The sequence below is a fragment of the Folsomia candida genome, unplaced genomic scaffold, assembly GCF_002217175.1.
Source record: "Folsomia candida strain VU population unplaced genomic scaffold, ASM221717v1 Fcan01_Sc019, whole genome shotgun sequence".
Classification (NCBI taxonomy): Eukaryota; Metazoa; Arthropoda; class Collembola; order Entomobryomorpha; family Isotomidae; genus Folsomia; species Folsomia candida.
The window spans coordinates 617,754-638,653 of record NW_019091211.1 but is presented as its reverse complement, the minus strand read 5'-3'; the positions used below and the strand labels follow the sequence as shown (position 1 = coordinate 638,653).

Below are 20,900 nucleotides of genomic sequence, written 5' to 3'. Positions count from 1 at the left end.
TTATTTATGTACAGATTTGAATTTAGCCGCTTTTTTATACCTTCCCAGCCCCTGTAATTAGTTTTTTAAATTCCCTCCCAGCCATATTTAGAACGAATGCCATCAAAAGAATGATTCCATCTGAATACAAGGCCATTCTATCTCGGAAGCAAATTCCAAGCGAGGTCAGGAATCCGAGAAAGCTGTCAAATGCAGTGATCTCATCCCAAGTCGGAGCAATCAACTTGTTATTTTCTTCCGTTAAGAAATAATTGAAACGTCCGACGGCAACAAATCGTCGAAAAATCCAACTCAAACTTAAATTTTGGTCGATTACAAAAGGCGTTAGGACATGGTTTTGACGAATTCATATTTTAATTACGGGATGGTTTTTAGTTGTAGAGATTTCTAACATTTTTTATGTGAAAGCCCGTGTCTCAAACTATAGGTAAGCATGTCTGGCTTCCGGTTTTGTGTACTCTGCGAAATGAGGGAAGGTCAAATATAGAGAGGTGTCCTTTTTTAGTTTTCCAAACCAGTGTTCTTATAAAATGGCGTTGAACAAAAGATTTTTTTCTTAGGTCCTGATGCAAAAATCGTCTTTGCGAGTATTATCAAGAGACTTAGCATACTTTTCACTATATAAAACCATTTTTGTCTCATGCTTATCTTTTAAGTCACTTTTGTAGTCTAGCTTCATACTTGTCCTAATGGAATGCTCTCGTTAACGCAACTCCTCGACTTTTAAGGCCCCCACATTTTAGGACTTTGATTCTAAAAATCCCTAACGTTGTTTTTATCCAAGGTACATATAGTATATTGCACTGTAAATATTTTTGATTAAATTTTGATAAGTGGTTACACCCCACGAAATGAGTTTTCATCAAACCCAATAAAATTTTTGGAAAAGTTTCCGTCGTCATCAAGGTTGAACTTCAAAAATAATTTAACTAACCAAAACTTGGTAATTTTATTATTTTGTCACTTGTACCTTGTAGGTAAAATAGTTCTGTAGCAGGGGACACAAAAACGTTATTAAAATTTATTTTCAACAAAATTTGACCATTAATTTTCCAAATAAGTTTACGAGTTTTTTATGATTCCCCGTCAGCTGATTAGCTTGGGTCCTTCTCCAAGACTGCTTACTCAAAATCTTAACTATTTTGTTTAATATTACTCAGGACACTTCCAGCTTTACCCTCAATCTTCATTTGACCCAGTGGGTCTGCATTCAAGGTCAGCAGGTCAATTTTCCCGTGCACGGTCCGATTTATCACTTTTCATGGAAAAATGTCATTGACAATGGAAGGCCAACGTTACGTAATTCATTGTGGATTCTTTTATTATTACATGCAATGATTATCTAGGGTTATAATATTAAGAATAATTCACCTCTGACCTCTTAGGTTATTATGCTATACGAGTACTTAAGTTTGGAAAGTGTTTTTACGGCACCCTCCAACTCTGAGGACACTGGAGGTGTCATTTTTGAAGCTATCACCTTAAAATTTTGGAAATACCTTTTTGAGAGTATTATCTTGCAGTCTACCAAAAATCACTTCAAAATTCTACTCCCTGCCAGAGATATTCACCCGCGAATTCGTCAAAACCATCACCTAACGCCTTTTGTAAACAAAATACAATTCCAAGTTAAAAGGTCCACATTGTATACATACAGATAGGATCTACTCGTGTTCTTATCCAACTCCATATTGCTTAAAGTTACTGATACATAAATCATAATTATGGCTAAAACAATTAATTGTGTAAACTATTTCCCTATATTGACTGCATAAAGGATTCAGAATTTTCACTAATTTGCGCATTAATTTTCCATAATTAACAAAATTATTATCATTGCTATGAGTTACAACTGTCAATTTGCTCTTGAAATCAGGAACACAGTTCGGACATGACCAGGTTTTTGATACAAAGATGTTGCAAAAAGATTTGTCAGAAAGTTTAAAACTGCAATTATTTCTGTGAAAGAAATTTAAACAGTATACACATTGCAATACTCCACTATTCGCACAAGATTCAGCAAGGTCATCTTGAAAAAGTACAGTGTAGTTTGTTCCTTTGTGTATAATCGGAGATGAGACGTCGATGATTTCCTGTCCGCAGAGGTGACAGTCTGGTCCCAAAGCTTGGTCGTCGTCCCAATATACGAAATCAAGTAGGTTGTAGATTTCGCTGTTTTCCTCATCAGCCATCCCGCCTATCAGGACTATTGCGTTGGTTGAGGGATGCGCGAGTATTACAGCTTCATCGATGGTCATCAGTTTTGTCATATTGTGACAGGGCCCGACAAAAAAACCGTACAATAATCAGAGAAAAGGTGAACCATAAATGAACAGATATCTAAAATAAAGGATCGGATCTCGCCTTAAGAAGGCACTTTACGTGCAACAGAGCGGCCAGCCCGCAGACAACCGCACGGTCTCAAACTCCGACCGAGCACTTGGGGCGTAGAGGACGCTCCGTATATAAGCTGGAATCCCCTCAGAAGAAGTACGAGTGGAATGGAGTGAGCAGAATTTTGCTTCTGGAACAGTCCACTTCAGCAGGAACGGGGAGGCCGGTTGTTATAAAATTTAAAAGTTGCACAGAACGGTCAGACACGGTCGTGGTAAAAAAAATTCATCTACCACTATCTTGTTGGGGTCACTAGGGAGGTGATGACACTGATTACGGAGTTGGGGGTGTCGAAAAAACTTCAAATTTTTAAAAACAAAAAATAATATAGAGAGCAGAGAGAAGAGAAATTGTTGCTCTCGTGTTGCTCTGCCGTCGAATGTTTCCACTGTTTCAGCAGTCCATTGCTGGACTAAGATAACAATGTGGGAACATCAGGGATACAAAGGTATGCGTACCAATCTGTCAAAAAATTTGAACTAACAATGTCCTTTTGCAAACTAATCTGGTCAAAAATTAAACCCCGCTGAACATGGTTTGCGCTCCCATTGTAAGTCTGCAAAAATCACTCTTCAATTTCCACTTTCAGGAAGTTCCACCTACTTCTACGACCTGGATTCGGCTTCGTACTACTATCTAGGACCCAAACTAAACGACCGCGTGTTGTCCTTCAAAATCGATATCGGCTCCTGTGTCGAAGCCTATGAACACAGTCCGCCCTCTGGAAAATGGTTTTGGACGATGGATCGGGATTTTCAAGGATTTACACCACAGAGTGGCATGAACGACAGAATATCAAGTATGAAGAAATGTGGCAAAAACACGGTCGAACTGAGGTGCCCGAGTAACACGTTCGTCAAGAAGATTCAGTGGGATGGAAGTAACAATCTGAGAGGAGGGCTGAAACTACACTGTATGCCATATTTTTCCCCGTCGGCAGTATCGATACTGAATCTTCACCCATATTTGTCAATGACACACTCAAGGGAGTGTTTAAACGGCACAAGGGGGATTCGATTTAGCAGAATGCAGTCGTGGGAGGTAGATTACGCCATGGAGCCGGACTGCCACCCTGGCTATACTTCGGGAAGCAATGCCTATTGTGCGAGTGGATATGCTCTTACAGGGGTTAGGATGGAAGTAGAAAACCGATGTGAGCTGGTTAAATACGTTCATTAATTTCTAAAAATTCAAAATATTAACTTATATTGTATTAAAATTCTGTTTCTGAATTTCAGCACGGTTCATAAAATCTTCAAGGATTTACTGCTCCCCGTGGACCAGTCCAAATGGAAGGGGGTCTGCAATTAATGAGGTCAAGGTCGTTGAGCCTCTCTATCTTAGAAATTTGACGAGGTCGGCGATTGTCAAAGGAGCAGTAGTTCCTGGGCAGGACGAGGTTGAAGATTCTAAGGGAAGAGTGGCGACGGGGGGTATTGAACTAAAACCGTATTTCTGAATGCTGGGACCTAATGGAAGTTTTGCTGAAAGATATTGATTATTTTATCAAGATAAATATCTCTTATGATTTGTATACTTGAATAATAAAATTATTAATTTATTTGCTTCGATGAAATAATTTGGATCTAAAGATTTACTCATTATTGGTCAGTAATTAATTTTCATTACACGCCTAACTAGCAATTAAAGTAACTAATTATTCAGTTACTAATTAGTCACGGATTGTTACATATGAGGTATCACAAAGTGAAAATTTGTCATCCCTTCTATCGTAAAATACGCTGTTCAAATATCTTAGCGAATTTCTTGTAAAAATTTAAGAATAATATTTAAAAAATTCATATATATGTACAAGATGAGTACGTTAATGTTAGACGTATGTATACATGTGTATGTACGTATGTACACATGTACATATATGGAAATTACTTCTGATTCCAAGGGACTACAAGCTACAGACAATGTGCACATATTTTCTGGACTATTATTTCGCCACTAATTCTAAGGGGCCTACATAACTTATGTACATAAGTACAAAAGCATATTGATGGTGCCATTGGCTAGCGAATTTATGTAGTAAATAAATAGATATGTACATACAAATTGAGTAAGTTACTCATTCTTTCTGAGATGTTGGCTCATATCCAATTACATAGTTGGGCAATGGTACATGTTGAATAAATTGAATAAATTATAAGCAAGTAGGTTGCAACAAATTGATATTCCGCTAATCATAGTAATCATAGTAAGTATTTATGTATGTACATTTGTACGCATATGTGTATGCAGATATACGAACTCGTGCATATATATGTATTGTTGCTCACATATATATTACTTGTAAAATTTCTCGTTAAGCCTCATTTTCAATGTGGTAACAGAACCAACCAAGCTCCAATAAGCTCACATTTGGTCCTTAGGATTGGTGGGAGTGGTTATTCAGAAAACTAAGGGATACCTAAATATTATATACCTACCTATAATCCAGTTCGGATTGTTTCTCACACAATTTTCCATTCATCCAGCAAATAGCATTCTGAAGAGAATCGCTTCATAATTATACATGTTATCAAACCACATTATGTGCATATTCATAAAAACTGGCGGAGTTTTGTTGCGTAACTAGTACAGCTCTGAAAAAAGTGTATTTATTTCTCATGAATATCACAGACATGCATTTAAAAAATTACATAGATTCACTGGATACACGTGGAATGATTATATTAGGAAACGAGTTTATTACATATGTACCTCAAACTGCATAACTTTTTACAATGCTATTTCTCTAATACAAAGTTGACTCGGCGTTTACACCTTGCCGTGGACCGTGATCTAGGTTTCTCGAAATAATAAAAGTTTGGAATGTGTTTTTACTGTATTTAAGTAATCAATATTTAAGCATGGTGAATTTACTTAACGCTGCAATGTACCTTATATCAGGAATCGTACTAGGTATAAATAATAACACTGATAAACTCAGCCATACTTCATGCAAAATAAAAGATGCGAAAGAATGTGCAAATATTTGGAATAGTGAGGAAAATTTTAAAGAGGAGTATCCAACTTATGCAAATCTTACCACGGTAAATAATTCAATTTAAGTGCTTATCTAACTAACTTTAAATTTAAATGACAAGTTTTTAATATGTATGACAGCCTGACCTTATCGAACGTCAAGGGTATCCTGTCCAGTCATACAAGGTCGTTACTGAAGATGGCTACATTCTTACCTTGTTTCGGGTCTCGCATTCTAACCGATCTCCACCACGTGCTGGGAAGATTCCAGTCCTTCTGATGCATGGATTTACGACTTCTTCAGTTTTATGGGTTTGGATGAAACCTGAGAAAAATTTGCGTAAGTTAATTCAGCGGAGGAATTGTGCGAATACTTAATTCGTGACATATTTAGGTTGCACGTTACCGATATTGTGTGTACCATGTGAATAAGGAATGTGGTAAGAACCTTTTACCGGATGTTGATAACTACCGATTTTGAAATAATGCAACACTTACAATCTCATCTGACATGCACAATTAAGAGACCAAAAAATTGTGATTTTAGCAATAAGCGAAAAATGTAGCGAAAAATATTATCACATTGATAATAATATAAAATTACTTATAGTGTACATGTTGGTGGATGCTGGTTTTGACGTATGGCTTGGAAATGCTCGGGGGACACGGTACTCTCTGGAGCATGTCTCCCTTCCCAGTAATTCTAAAAGAGATCTGAGATATTGGGATTTTAGGTTAGCTGACTAAATTGAATCCTCTCCAAAAATATTGAAACGTATTTTGAAATTTTCAAGTTTTCATGAAATGGGTTACTACGACCTCCCTGCAGTATTCAATCTCATAGAAGAAACGACATCACAGCCCAGCTTTTATTATGTCGGATACTCGATGGGGAATACGCAGTTCTTCTCCGGACTTATGTCACGTCCCGAACTTTCGGTCAAAATTAGGGGCATTTTCTCCTTAGCCACAAGTGGGTTTCAACCGAGTATAACGAATATCCTTTTCCGAACTTTGGTCCCGGTGTTGGCGCCAATGAAAGGAATGGTAGGTGAAAATATGTAAATATTTACATACATTCGTACAGTGGAATTATTTGTGCGTGCCACTTCATTTGCATATTTTGACACATTCACGAAAGACAGAGTTCATTCAACCTATCTAGAAAGCATGTATCCTCGAAAATAGGCATATGTAGTAGGATTTATGCAAATGAGGTGACCCGCACAAACAATTCCACTGTGCACACCCCTTACATATATTGATTTTTACATAGATTAGTACATAGATTTTTGTGAAACTACACATTATTGAGGCATCAATGTATCTTTCCAGCAAATGGTGTCACGTTTAACGGGTGGATATTTAAATCCGACCGGATACATAATACCGGATGGAACATTTACAAAACAATGCTCTATCCCTGTCATAAATTGCGGATTTTGCTACTCCGTGTATTCCGCATTGATGGGGGTGGACCCTTGTCGAGTAGATTTTGTAAGGATTGAAATATTGAGCGCATGTACATCTTTGCTTGAAAATAAAATATTGTACCCAATATTTAGGCCGAGCTACCAGGAATATTGTCACATTTACCGGACACGAGCTCTGTCCGATCTGCATCCCACGTGGCACAAAACATGCTAAGTGGAAAATTTCGACAATATGATTACGGAATTTGGGGAAATGTGAGGCGATATGGAAATATAAATCCTCCAAGTTATGACTGGTCGCGGTATAACGTACCCACCTTCATTTATTATGGAGACAATGATAACTTATCTGTTCCAAAGGTATGTAAAAAGTGTAAAGGCAGAGTAATAAGCTGATGCTGAGCTACATTGTAGCTGATTTATTTACAGGATGTTTTGAGGACGGCAAACGTAATGGGTAAAAACTTGAAGAAAATCGTCCGAATTCCAGATCCCTCGTGGGGCCATATGGATTATGCGGTTGGAAATGATGCCGATATTTATATTTATAAGGACATCACAGACATATTAATGAATGAAACGGTTAATGAAATAAATCTAAATTAACTTGTGGACCGAATTTTATTGGGTTGACCAACTTCAAGAAACATATCCAAGGCAAGAAATAGTACATACAATACACAATACTGTATACCTATGTATAGTGTATTTACAGACTTCTTCACGCAAAATTACAATTTCCTTCTCATCGCAACTCGAACAGTGATAAAAAACGCAATTACAGATACCAGCATAGGGATTAAAATCCCAAAGTAAAACACTTTTGGATTTGTCACCCCCCAGCCTCTCGTCATAATGCTGCGCAACGCTCTGTTCGGATTCGTCGAGGGCAGACAATAGCAGAACGGTTTGTACCACCACGCCACACTTTCTACAGGCCAAAATGTGTCTGAAAGAGAAAAATAATTAGAAATAGTACTCTAAAAACCTAGTTGATGACACTTAATCACCTGAAGCGTATATGCCAAGCAGCAATATCGCTACGCTGACGAAAATTGCATTTATGATGGATCTACAACATTCTGTAAGTAAGGTGGTCAAAGCCGTGATGTTTACACGGAGGACGTAGAAAATGACGAAAATCGAAATCCAGCTCCCAACAATGACATCGCCTCGATACCACCAGAGATGCGTGAAAATTACCACAGCTTGCGGTAACATTATGGCAAGGTCAGTGATGTAATAGGAGAATAAGATCGTCTGATATTTCACACCCGTCGCCAGTGTTCGGGAAAGACTGCTTTGAGTCTTATCGACACTGTGGAATATTGCGGAAATTGTGGAATTGATTCCCCATACCCTAAAATAGTTAGGTATCTTAAATCCTTAAAAATTTGGAAAAAACTATTTATGTAAGTACGCATTTACTTACATTAAGAGATACACCGGTGCTATATAGTGATTCCAAGCATCTGCTAGAGTTAGAGACCCATGGATTGGATTGAACTAGAAATTAGAATTATGTATTTATAAAGTCATCCACACATTTGCCAGTAACATTATTATCATACTTTTAGAGGAAGATTGACTACACGTTTATCCACACCAAACTGGACGGCAAGGTTCTCAAATAGCTGTGCCAAACTTGATAAAATATATTTTCTAGCGTAGTAAGAGACGAGATAATCTAAAATTTCAAAACAAATTCAAAAAGAAAGTATACAAAAATTTTCATATGCCAAATCCCACAACACACTCGAGTTATCGAGTTGCACAGACATTGTTGATCCATCCAGGGTCTCATTATCAGCATGAATATTAAATACGATTCGGTCTCTCAAGTGATCCGAGTAATTCCTCGGAATCATAATGTAGCCAAGAATGCGACCCATTTTCAAAGATTTTAAAGCTTCAAGCTTTGAATCCTTGTGCAACTGTTGGTCACACAAAATTAATAAATATGCATAATTTTTGGTAATTCTGAAATAAATAAATATGTTTGAGTACATATGTTTGCGTACCAAGTTCACAACTGTACCGTCGCCGACTAAAATGTGCAAAAACTGACAGGCAAAATTATTCACCGTGTCATCAGTGTTTCCAGGTCTATAGTTGGTACTATAATTTCCAATTTCTTCAATAAAGGATGCGACATCATTCCGACATGGTTTGTCATAATTCACGACACCAATTTTCAGCCCGATGGGATCAAGCCCAATGCCGTGAAAGGCTAGAAAGCAACTAACCAGTATGCTTGTTATTTGGAATACACAAATCCTGTAATTTCTTCGTTGTTATCATTAATCTACAAATAATTAGGAATCATAAAATGTCATGCATACGTTTTAGATCGTGTGTATATTATCCAATTGCGCTTGACAAGTGCTTTCAGGCTGCTAAATTCCCTCGTCAGAGAAATCCGATTAATCTGATTCACGTGGGGTAAATAATTAGCCGCCATCTTGTCGAGTACAGTTTTCTCATGGATACTTGACTCATTAGAAGATTTCTCGAATTTACGGAATGATGTGAGTTGGACGTTATTTTTAGAGTTGTATGACTTGCATGTTACTTTCGGTTTGGAGATAAATAACCCAGCACAAGTTGGAGGTTCCTGTTTGGCTTTGCACGCTGCAAGAATGGCATCATCCAGTAATGTAACATTATATGTTTTTAATAATCCGGTTGGAGAACCTTCTATCGAAATTGTTCCATCTCGTAAATAACCGATCTGAAATTATGTATATTTTACATGAAATTAATTTTCCGTCCATTTCTTAATATTTAACTTTACGATTTTGTAATACTTTATCGCATTGCTTTGTTTCCTCCACGTAATGTGTCGTGATGAGTATCGTGGTTTGTTGAGTTTTAACCAAGCTTGTGAGGTATCCCCATATCCTGGTGAAAGTGCCAATGCATAAAATTAGTCAGACCAAAACTTCTCCTTTGAATGACATTGCAGACAAAATTCGTCGACAATAAATTTAGTTGTGATTACTTTTGACGTAAAAGCGGATCTATCCCTACGCTTGGTTCATCTGCAGATGTATAATTTTTTATCTTTGAATTGATATAGGCTATTGATTGTTTAAATGATTTTACTACCAAGGATTAAAAGTTCGGGATTATGTAATAACGCGACTCCCAGCGAAACTCGGCGACGTTCTCCACCACTGAATCAAAATCCAGCACAAGTAATATTGTTAAATGGCAACAAATAAATGGTTAACTATTACCTGATTTCATCAACATATTTGTCCACATGTGGCAGGTCTAGTAAAGCTTGCAGCTTTTCCAACTGATCATTTATACAGATTTTTGACATCGAGTGTAACATTCCATAGTAGAAGAATGTTTCCTTCAGCGTGAATGACTCGTAAAGTGAGATTTCTTGGATATGAACATTTGCAAATCTAACGTTGAACGTTCAAAATAAAAATGCTACGGCGTGACATATGTATTTATTAACCTGTGGCATGTATCCTATCACACTGCCCGCAACGCCATTTCTATAATCAGAAATGTCTCTACCAAATATTTCAATCCTCCCAGAGTTCAGTTGCTGGAGTCCAACTACGAAATTAAATTTTGAACTTAAATCAACCCCGCAAAATAATAAACAAAAGTTTTAAATAAATAACCTATGCAGGATAGAAGAGTCGTTTTCCTAAAATTAAATATATTTGTAATAAATAATTCAAGATCAGCATTCGATTTTATTCAGAGTACGTAGTTATATATTTTTTAAAATTTAACTCTTACCCACATCCACTCTGACGAAGTAGGGCATATCTGTTTTCAAATCAAATTTATTTTAGAATTTTTAGCTAATTCACATGTTCCATCGGTGTGTACATAAGTAGATACGTATATTTTTCTCACATTGTTCCCTTATCCACGCTGAGATTAACTCCGTTTAATACAGGAACACCGTCCGAGAAAGATTTCGTAACTGCAACCAATTTTAAAGGAGGCCCCTCTTCAAAAGATAAATCCATGCTTAAATTATGTTTCCTATTTAAATTGTTCCGTCAAGCTATATCCAGTTTAATACTTATTGCAAGACTAATTAGCATTATGATACATGACTGAAAGTAATACATAACTTCATAGTAAAGCGGCTTTCACACGATTTTCATACCTTTTTATTTATGTAGATATGTCAGTGTTGAAGCAGTAAAACCAACATACATACATCCATTTAAAGACCTGGAGATCTAAACCTGGGTTAATTTGTAGATATTACTTTTACATAAGTGCTACGTGTTACCCCAAGAAAGTTGAGCAAGTTCCATTATAGCCATGGCTGCATCTGAAAGAAATTCATCAAATTCCCAAAACACCCATTGTTACTGGAGTCATATTAAAGCACACAGGATGTGGATCTTCACTTGGGGACTGCACATACATACATACATAATTGTTTTATATTGCTCTAATGAACTTACCATGTTTCATCTTATCAATATTTGTTCATCAGTATGACCGGTTCTCATAGGAATGACTTTAACCCTTTAACATGTATAACAAGAAAGTGCATGAAATCGGGGAAGCTATAAGTATGTTGTGGTCATGGTACGGGAGGAGAAATTCAGGAGTTTTATTCAAACTCGAAAAACTGAAAATCAAAAATTTAGAATTTCGTTGTATAGGGAAATATCCAAATTTTCGGGAAGAAAATCTTCAAATTTAGCATTGTGTTGGCATAGGAGAAATCCCTCAAAATTGCAACAAATTTTAGGTCACTGAGAGAAAATGGTGAAAATCAATGACCGTCTAGAAACTACGATTGTCTTCCTTGAGCACCATGACCACGATTTTTGAGGACGACTTCTGTCTTACGATTAGTCCTGAATTAAACCATTTCTCATAAAACGACAATTGTCTTTGTTACAGTTTAAAGGAAACTTCTTCCTTCATCTGTACCACGATTAGGTATGTATGTTTACCATTCCAAACTTGACCATGATCAGGTACTTACTTATGTTCTCTTGGGGTATACATATCTGCAACAAATGTACATGTACATAATTAATACCTGCCATAATGTAAGTATATAATTTAGCACAAACACACATCTATACATATCTATATATATGTGCATAATTATTAAATAGGTTGTTGCAACCAAACGCGTTGGGAAGTTCAAAGTTTTTGAATAGATTTATTAAGAAATAAGTAGTTTCTTGTTAATACGATACGTCCGGAAAAATTGAAATTAACACGCAATAAACATTTATTACTTTTCTTCACATACTTATTTGTGGTTGAGGAAAACATATTTTTATTTAGCGCCTCAATTATCAAAGCTTCCATATTATAAATTTATTTGGATAATCATTTTTGGTATCTGGTAGCAAATGTGAAAAAGAAAAAATATAAATAGCTTTGAATAAATAAGTACTTTCAGAGTGCATGTGCTTGCATGCGTCGAAATTTATGGAACATTTCATCAACATGATACAAATTGAATATGTACTAAAACTATTAAATAGTAAATATCCGAATAGCTTTTAATGTATAGTGCACAAAACAGGTATGCACTTAAATTCAGACGTTTCATCCATCTTTGAAACCAGAATATTTCATACATTTAGTGCAAAGAATCCCAATAGACCCAGTGCCTAGCGAGTCTACTTCAGTTTAAATACTACGTTTTTAATTATAAACAACTTATTAATAAATATGTGTTTTGATTATTATGCAAATTAATCAGTTCACACTGGACTTCCTCACAAGCAAACTTCCGTTTATGTGCATGCAATTATTATTTACATAGGAAATTTACAACCTACTACATATACGCAATAGATATTAATTAAGTTAAGAACAACTTAATTGCAGTTAAATCAGCTACCGTATTATAATTTATTAAAATGTAATTTAATTACATTTATTATATGATCAACTTAATTGAGTAATTAATTACTTTTCACACTAAAAGGATTTGCAAATAGATATTCACCTAATTCTATATTAGATCCAACGATTACATATATTTATGTAATCCAAAGTTGTAAGGGAAGTAGGAAAATCGTGAATAAATAGAAGACAGAATAATTACAAGTTTCATAATGCAATATTTACATTTTGCTTTGATAAGGAATTATCTAGGCCAGGTTTAATTTTCAGTCTGCGTTTTATTTTTTTCATATCCATCTAGAAAATACTATATTCTCAAAATATCTGTATTTTGTATTATTGGCTACCTTAAATTTTAGCCGGTATTTAAATTATGAATTCTGCAAGAGTGGAAATAAATTCATGCGTGGATAATAATCTTTACATGCTTTTCAAATCCAGGGAATGCTTAAAATCTTCGAGAAATTGAGGAAAATTGGTTTAATTTGTGTTAAAATGAATGAATCTGAAGAGTGTGCATTCTGGTGTAGGTTGTGGTCTTTACCCCCACCTCCCACAGCATGTCACGAAATATTCAACCTTCTGGAATATGTATGTATCTTGTCCCCATATTATGTCCCTTAATCAGTACCTGTGAAACTTGTACCAAACATATCTAAATATTTACGTATGAAGTACAATGCCCTGTACGCCGGTTTCGAATTGAAACATGCGGTTTTTGCCAACGTGTGTTTAATTTTTTTTGGGACGGGATAAGTTCAAATATGGGCGTTATAGGTCATAAGGTCATGGCGCCACGGTGATGACATAAACAGTCGAAGATGTCGAATTTATTGTTTTGACCGTTTAAGGCTTTTTTGTGGAGGGGGGAGGGATTTCATCAATCGGCATAGTTTCGACGTGCGATAACCGTGTGACCATGTCGCTTCACCCCTTTGCTACCTTTCGTTTGCAACGGTTTATTAAGTTTACCATAGTGAAATTTTTGAAGAAATGACAAGGAGTTAAAAAAACTTCAAAAAACATAAGGCGAGAGTAATACATTATGTAAAGAATTTTAAGGAGTACTAGATTTTCAGACGAATTTTAGTTCTAAATATTTGCAGTTACTTTTATTCCTATATTCAGCTAAATTTTCATAAAGCGTTCAGAGGTAATATAAAATTATATTCACAGATTTTTGCGCAATGTAATTTTACATTACGCAAAAATTTGTATTTCAAATTTTGACATGACTTAAAATTACTGCAATCTAGTTGTAAGTGGAAGCATCCCAATCACGCATACATGTATGAACATATACCTAAAATTCAGTGTATTTACAGATTTCAACACTCAATACAATTTCCTTCCCATTGCAACTCGAACAGTGATAAAAAACGCAATTACAGATACCAGCAGAGGGATAAAAATCCCATAGTAAAACACTTTTGGATTTGTCACCCCCCAGCCTCTCGTCATAATGCTGCGCAACGCTCCGTTCGGATTTGTCAGGGGCAGACAATAGCATAACGGCTTGTACCACCACGCCACACTTTCTACAGGCCAAAGCGTGTCTGAAAGAGAAAAATAGATAGCAAAAAACATTAGAAACAGTGCTCCAAAACTACATTGACAACATTTAAGTACCTGACGCGTATATGCCAAGCAGCAATATCGCTACGCTGACGAAAATTCCGTTAATGATAGATCTAGAACATTCTGCAAGTAAGGTGGTCAAAGCCGTGATGTTTACACGGAGGACGTAGGAAATTACGAAAATCGAAATCCAGCTCCCAACAATGACATCGCCTCGATACCACCAGAGATGCGTGAAAATTACCACAGCTTGCGGTAACATTATGGCAAGGTCAGTGATGTAATAGGAGAATAAGATCGTCTGATATTTCACACCCGTCGCCAGTGTTCGGGAAAGACTGCTTTGAGTCTTATCGACACTGTGGAATATTGCGGAAATTGTGGAATTGATTCCCCACACCCTAAAATAGTTAGGTGTCGAGATCCTTCAAAATTAAAAAAAATATATTTAAGTATGCAAATATTTACTTACATTAAGAGATACACCGGCGCTATATAATGATTCCAAGTATCTGTTAAAGCACCATGGATTGGGTTGAACTAGAAATTAGAATTAATTAGAGTATCAAATTATTGACAGATTTGCCAACGGTATTATACACAGTCTACTCATAAGTTCCCGTGAAAGCATTTTTGGTGATCAGACACAAAGTATTAGAGCTATTTGTTAGAAATTTTTATGGATGAACAAGGCACTAATATTGTTTAGAAATCATAGCTTCTTTTTCAAGATTTCGTCCACGGGCTTGCACGCAAGACATAACTCGTGATGGGCAGCTCGATCACGGCACGCGCCGTTTTCATGAAAAAAGTGTTCCACACTTTTCCCCATTGAAAAAAAATTTAAAATTAAAAAATGGCCAGATATTTACTCTACAGAAGTCTGACATTCAGTTAAGTATGCGGAAGATAAGAAGTCATCACGATGGTGTGAATGTGAGCAAGTTTGCTGAAGAACGCAAATCTATGTTTCTTACCGCAAAGAGTAACAGTTCGAGCCAAGAATTATTTTCAGGGTGTTTCAGACCCCAAATTTAATAACCAGAACCAGGAACCCTACGAAAATAAACATTGGACCTTTCGACAAGACTCTGCCCCTGTGCAAGGTGCAAAATTGTCCAAAACTGGCTTCAAACTAATTTTTTTGTCTTTTTTCATCAGTAGAACGGTGCTCAGCATCTGCAGACCTTAAGCCTTTTAATTGTGACTGACGGTCAAAAGTATAAATGCAAGTATGCTCTAAATCTCATCCATGTGTGGAAGGCCTGAGGTCACATTTACTGAAGATCTGGGCGCTTTTCTCCCGAAATCCGTACGTGCCGCGATCGAGCAGTTTCGCCACGAATTATGTCTTGTGTACAAGCCCCTGGGGTAAATTGTGAAAACCGAGTTATGATTTCTAAACAATATTAATACCTTGTTCATCCATAAAAATTTCTAACCAATAGCTCTAATACTTTGTGACTGATCACCAAAAATGCTTTCACGGGAACTTATGAGTAGACATGTACTGTTGGCAAATGTCATACCTTTAAAGGAAGATTGACCACACGTTTATCCACGCCAAACCGGACGGCAAGGTTTTCAAATAATTGTGACATGCTTGATACAATGTATTGTCTAGCGTAGTAAGAGACGAGATAATCTAAAATTTCAAACAAAATCAAAAACAAAGTATACAAAAAAAAATTTTCATATGCCAAATCCTATAACACACTTGAGTTATCTAGTTGTACAGACACTGTTGATCCATCGAGGGTCTCATTATTGGCATGAATATTAAACACGATTCGATCTCTCAAATGATCCGAGTAATTCCTTGGAATCATAATGTAGCCAAGAATGTGACCCATTTTCAAAGATTTTGAAGCTTCAAGCTTTGAATCCTTGTGCACCTGTCGGTCACACAAAATTAATAAATATGCATAATTTATCCTGATTTTGAATAATATGAGTAAACATGCATACCAAGTTCACAATTGTACCGTCGCCGACTAAAATGTGTAAAAACTGACAGGCAAAATTATTCACCGTGTCATCAGTGTTTCCAGGTCTATAGTTGGTACTATAATTTCCAATTTCTTCAATAAAGGATGCGACATCATTTCCACATGGTTTGTCATAATTCACGACACCAATTTGCAGACCGATGGGATCAAGCCCAATGCCGTGAAAGGCTAGAAAGCAGCTCACCATTATGCTTATTATTTGGCTTGCACACATCCTGTCATTTTTTTCATTATTATCGTTAATCTCTAAATATGTATCCAATTATGTAGGGAGATAAATATCATACATCTTAAATCGTATATTCATTATCCAATTGCGCTTGACAAGTGCTTTCAGGCTGCTAAATTCCCTCGTAAGCGAAACCCGATTAATCTGATTCACTCCGGGTAAATAATTAGCCACCATCTTGCCGAGTACAGTTTTCTCATGGATACTTGACTCCTTAGAATATTTGTCAGAATGTTTACGGAATGCTGCAAGTTCGACGTTGTTTTGCGGGCTGCATGTTACTTTCGGTTTGGAGATAAATAATCCATCACAATTTGGAGGTTCCTGTTTGGCTTTGCACGCTGCAAGAATGGCATCATCCAGTAATGTAACATTATATGTTTTTAATAATCCGGATGGAGAATCTTCTATTGAAATTTTTCCATCTCGTAAATAACCGATCTGAAATTATGTAATTAAATTAATTTTTCCTTCAGTTCTTAATAATGTTCCGATTTTGTAATACTTTATCGCATTGCTTTGTTTCTTCCACGTAATGTGTCGTGATTAGTATCGAGGTTTCTTGAATTTTAACCAAGCTTGTGAGGTATCCCCATATCCTGCATGGTAAAAGTATGTTAATACATAAAGTTAGTCAGACCAAAACTTCTCCTTCGAATAACATTACAGACAAAATTATCCAAATTTAAATGTAGTTGTGATTACTTTTGACGTAAAAGCGGATCTATCCCTACGCTTGGTTCATCTGCAGATGTATAATTTTGTTATCTTTGAATTGATATAGGCTATTGATTGTTTAAATGATTTTACTACCAAGGATTAAAAGTTCGGGATTATGTAATAACGCGACTCCCAGCGAAACTCGGCGACGTTCTCCACCACTGAATCAAAATCAAGCACAAGTAATATTGTTAAATGGCAACAAATAAATGGTTAACTATTACCTGATTTCATCAACATATTTGTCCACATGTGGCAGGTCTAGTAAAGCTTGCAGCTTTTCCAACTGATCATTTATACAGATTTTTGACATCGAGTGTAACATTCCATAGTAGAAGAATGTTTCCTTCAGCGTGAATGACTCGTAAAGTGAGATTTCTTGGATATGAACATTTGTAAATCTAACGTTGAACGTTCAAAATAAAAATGCTACGGCGTGACATATGTATTTATTAACCTGTGGCATGTATCCTATCACACTGCCCGCAACGCCATTTCTATAATCAGAAATGTCTCTACCAAATATTTCAATTCTCCCAGAGTTCAAGCGTTGGAGTCCAACTACGAAATTAAATTTTGAACTTAAATCAACCACGTAAAATAATAAGTTTTAAAAAATTACCTATGCAGGACAGAAGAGTCGTTTTCCTAAATTTAAACATATTTGTTATATGGAATTCAGGATCAACATGACAGAGAAGTTTTTACAATTTTACTCTTACCCACATCCACTCTGACCAAGTAAGGCATATCTGTTGTTGCATAAAATTCATTTTTGCATTTATGGTAATACTAAATATGCACGTTTTCCATCAGTACATAAATTTAACTTCGCTCACATTGTTCCCTTATCCACGCTGAGATTAACTCCGTTTAATACAGGGGTACCGTCCGAGAAAGATTTCGTCGCTGCAACCAATTTTAAAGGGGGCCCCTCTTCAAAAGATAAATCCATCCTTAAATTATGTTTCCTATTTAAATTGTTCCGTCAAGCTATATCCAGTTTAATACTTATTGCAAGACTAATTAGCATTATGATACATGACTATGTAGTTGAGCAACTTTCTCATGATTTTCATACCTTTTTATTGCTTTTGAAGCAATAAAACCAACATACATACATCCACTTATAGCCCTGGAGAGATCTAAACCTAGGTTAATTTGCAGATATTACTATCTCAGGAAAGTTGAGCAGTACCTGAAAGAAATTCATCAAATTTTCAACACACACATTGTTACGGAAATCATGTTAAAGGTTAATAAAAGTACACAGGATGTGGGATCTTCACTTGAGGAATATACATGATCACTTTATTTTGATACGATGAACTTGCCTGCCATGTTTTATCTTGATCAATACTTGTTCATCACCGGTTCTCATAGGAATTCTTTAACATTGAACTTCTTCCTACATACATCTGCACCACGGTTAGGAATGGTCAGGTATGTTTACCATTTCGAACTTGACCCTGATCTTGTGATATACATACGTGCAACAAATGTGCATGTACATAGTTAATACCTGTCAGAATGGGTACAACATATAGCACACGTACATAACTATATGCACGTATTTATGGACAGTTAATAAATTATGTTGCAATCAAACACAATGGGAAGTTCAAAGTTTGGAGTAGATTTATGTAAATATGTATACAAATTTTTTTCGGAAAATTATTGGTTAATTATTGGTTGACCCTATTGCTACATTTCTTTGCTTCGGTTTATTTAGTTAGCACCTCAATTATCAAACCTTCCAGATTAAACTAGTCTAGATAATCATTTCTGGTATCTAGTAGCAAATGTGAAAAATAAATAATTATAAATGATAACCTTGAATAAATAAATACTTCCAGAGTGCATATGTGAAAATTTATGGAGCATTTCATCAACATGATACAAATTGAGTATGTATACATAAATTAATTAAAACTATCACCATTCGTATATATCAGAGCATAGTAAGTAATATCCGAAAAGCTTTTCGTTTTACGGATATTCACAGTGGTTAAAACAGGTACATACATACTTAAATTCAGAATTATTCAGCTTTTAGATGTTCTTTGACCACAGGATAAATGCATTTAGTGTAAAAAAAAATCCCAAACTGTAGTGCATCCAGACTCATGTCTTGAACTTATAGGTTTGAATGCTAAACGTTCGTCGGATTTGCAGCTCCCTAGTCGTAGATAATGTCTCTGCAATGATTTGGTTGATTTTATGGGTCAAAAAGTTCCTCCATTGGTTTGTTACAAGTTACAATATACCAGAGTAATTGAGATGATATTCAAGTTGCGGCTTAAATTTACCAACAAATGAACTTGCCTATATACATAGTGCAGATACGTATGCACATATTTAGATAAGTACATATATGTGCACATTTGTATTTTGTATTTTGTATTTTGTATTTTTATTTGGATCCTAAACCCTTCCAGGCCGAGGCCCATAGAGTTACATAATAATAATTTAAGTAATATAAATAAAATAAAATAATTAATATTTACTAAAAATACTAATATTTTAAAGTGAGTTCTACTTTAACGATTTTGTTAAGTGAGTTCATAATTGCATGAGTAAGAAAATGATTGCATAATATAAGTTGTCTAATTTGAATAAGTAGTTAAATTTCCATTAGAATATGATTAAAATAATCTGTATAAATTGTAAATGAATGTAATATATGTGCACATGCATGCGCCATGTACATATGTACCGATTTTTTACTTCCCTTGATTCCAAACCCATTTTTACGTTACGCATTTCTCTATAATTACTATCAACTACTGCCCGATAATTATGAAGCCAAAAGTATAAACTCTGCAAAACAACTTTAATAATGGGGCTATTTCGAGAGGGCTAGAATTAAGCAATAAAGTTTCAGTGATGTCAACGGGAACGATTAGATACCGGTAATAATCATTCTTATGTAAATTGATCGATCCATTTTTCTTAGTGAGGCAAATACCTGACAACGAAAAAAAATTGCTAAGTATGCATTTACCCCACCCAAAAAAAGTGACATAAGTCGATTTCTCAGCCATTTCTCAACCGATTTTGATGAAATTTTGCACAGATCATTGTCAGGTAATTTAGAAAAGATGTGCTAGTCGACTTGGCGAATTTTTGATTTTTACCCAAGTTATGTGCCAAAATGTGCAAAAATTTTCCTCTGAAAACATATTTATTTTTATGACTCATAAGTGGTGTATCCCAGCATGCTCGCTTATTGAAAATATTTTAGTCAAAGTCATTTCGGACATTTTAAGCCCAAAATGACCTAAATCGGTTGAGAAATAACGGCGTTATTCAAGTTTGAAAATCAAAAATTTAATAAAAATATTCAAGGTGCCGATAATAACGGCGGTTGTGCAGTAAAAATAATGTCTTTGACAGCCAAATTACAAGTTTTAAATAAACAAGGCCCCAAAAAATGGGAAATCTTAGTGAGTCAGCACAATCACAGTTAATAAATAAAATTAGATTGAATAACTTTTGCATCACCGCTCTCGGGATAATTTTTACTGGGTCCACTGTAAATTTAGTTTTGCATACGCATGAACTCTTGCATTCATTAAATTAATTGAGATTACAAGATGACGTTTTTACTATTGAACGAGAAGTTGAATAAATTAATCGATATGAAATATAATTGTGAACTGCGAATTTTAAATTTAGAAAGAGTTGAAAATCTAC

The 20,900-nt window shown here is 35.5% G+C and overlaps 5 protein-coding genes across 7 annotated transcripts; 2 read left to right on the top strand and 3 right to left on the bottom strand.

The window, feature by feature from the left end:
- The first annotated feature begins 2,466 nt into the window (after positions 1 to 2,466).
- Positions 2,467 to 4,008, top strand: LOC118438185. Its single transcript, XM_035858047.1, has 2 exons — positions 2,467 to 3,547; positions 3,633 to 4,008. The coding sequence occupies exons 1-2, from the start codon at positions 3,136 to 3,138 to the stop codon at positions 3,851 to 3,853; spliced, it is 633 nt and encodes a 210-aa protein (XP_035713940.1). The 5' UTR covers positions 2,467 to 3,135; the 3' UTR covers positions 3,854 to 4,008.
- A 707-nt stretch (positions 4,009 to 4,715) lies between these two features.
- On the top strand, positions 4,716 to 7,417 carry LOC118438181 (lipase member K-like). The gene is made up of 7 exons (XM_035858040.1): positions 4,716 to 5,438; positions 5,512 to 5,710; positions 5,981 to 6,104; positions 6,165 to 6,417; positions 6,706 to 6,867; positions 6,936 to 7,163; positions 7,233 to 7,417. The coding sequence occupies exons 1-7, from the start codon at positions 5,256 to 5,258 to the stop codon at positions 7,407 to 7,409; spliced, it is 1,326 nt and encodes a 441-aa protein (XP_035713933.1). The 5' UTR covers positions 4,716 to 5,255; the 3' UTR covers positions 7,410 to 7,417.
- Positions 7,406 to 9,074, bottom strand: LOC118438184. Its single transcript, XM_035858044.1, has 6 exons — positions 8,825 to 9,074; positions 8,560 to 8,737; positions 8,375 to 8,490; positions 8,236 to 8,309; positions 7,814 to 8,163; positions 7,406 to 7,752 (listed from the first exon to the last, which is right to left on the bottom strand). Exons 2-6 carry the CDS (start codon positions 8,693 to 8,695, stop codon positions 7,535 to 7,537), a joined length of 894 nt encoding a protein of 297 aa, XP_035713937.1. The 5' UTR covers positions 8,696 to 8,737; positions 8,825 to 9,074; the 3' UTR covers positions 7,406 to 7,534.
- A 46-nt stretch (positions 9,075 to 9,120) lies between these two features.
- LOC110857827 (ABC transporter G family member 23) lies at positions 9,121 to 10,822 on the bottom strand. Its single transcript, XM_035858046.1, has 9 exons — positions 10,689 to 10,822; positions 10,569 to 10,598; positions 10,448 to 10,473; positions 10,276 to 10,379; positions 10,043 to 10,196; positions 9,912 to 9,979; positions 9,805 to 9,844; positions 9,611 to 9,704; positions 9,121 to 9,534 (listed from the first exon to the last, which is right to left on the bottom strand). The coding sequence occupies exons 5-9, from the start codon at positions 10,141 to 10,143 to the stop codon at positions 9,136 to 9,138; spliced, it is 702 nt and encodes a 233-aa protein (XP_035713939.1). The 5' UTR covers positions 10,144 to 10,196; positions 10,276 to 10,379; positions 10,448 to 10,473; positions 10,569 to 10,598; positions 10,689 to 10,822; the 3' UTR covers positions 9,121 to 9,135.
- A 1,240-nt stretch (positions 10,823 to 12,062) lies between these two features.
- Positions 12,063 to 20,642, bottom strand: LOC110857825 (ABC transporter G family member 20). Of its 3 annotated transcripts, none has more exons than XM_035858034.1 (16): positions 18,286 to 20,642; positions 18,044 to 18,197; positions 17,927 to 17,956; positions 17,827 to 17,852; positions 17,662 to 17,765; positions 17,429 to 17,582; positions 17,298 to 17,365; positions 17,190 to 17,229; positions 16,990 to 17,083; positions 16,543 to 16,925; positions 16,215 to 16,470; positions 15,964 to 16,141; positions 15,776 to 15,891; positions 14,719 to 14,786; positions 14,298 to 14,647; positions 12,063 to 14,224 (listed from the first exon to the last, which is right to left on the bottom strand). In XM_035858034.1, exons 6-16 carry the CDS (start codon positions 17,527 to 17,529, stop codon positions 14,004 to 14,006), a joined length of 1,875 nt encoding a protein of 624 aa, XP_035713927.1. In that variant the 5' UTR covers positions 17,530 to 17,582; positions 17,662 to 17,765; positions 17,827 to 17,852; positions 17,927 to 17,956; positions 18,044 to 18,197; positions 18,286 to 20,642; the 3' UTR covers positions 12,063 to 14,003. The 3 variants fall into 3 exon arrangements, with proteins under 3 accessions (XP_035713927.1, XP_035713928.1, XP_035713929.1); XM_035858035.1 differs by having other exon boundaries at positions 18,044 to 18,175; XM_035858036.1 differs by having other exon boundaries at positions 18,044 to 18,140.
- Positions 20,643 to 20,900: the final 258 nt, after the last annotated feature.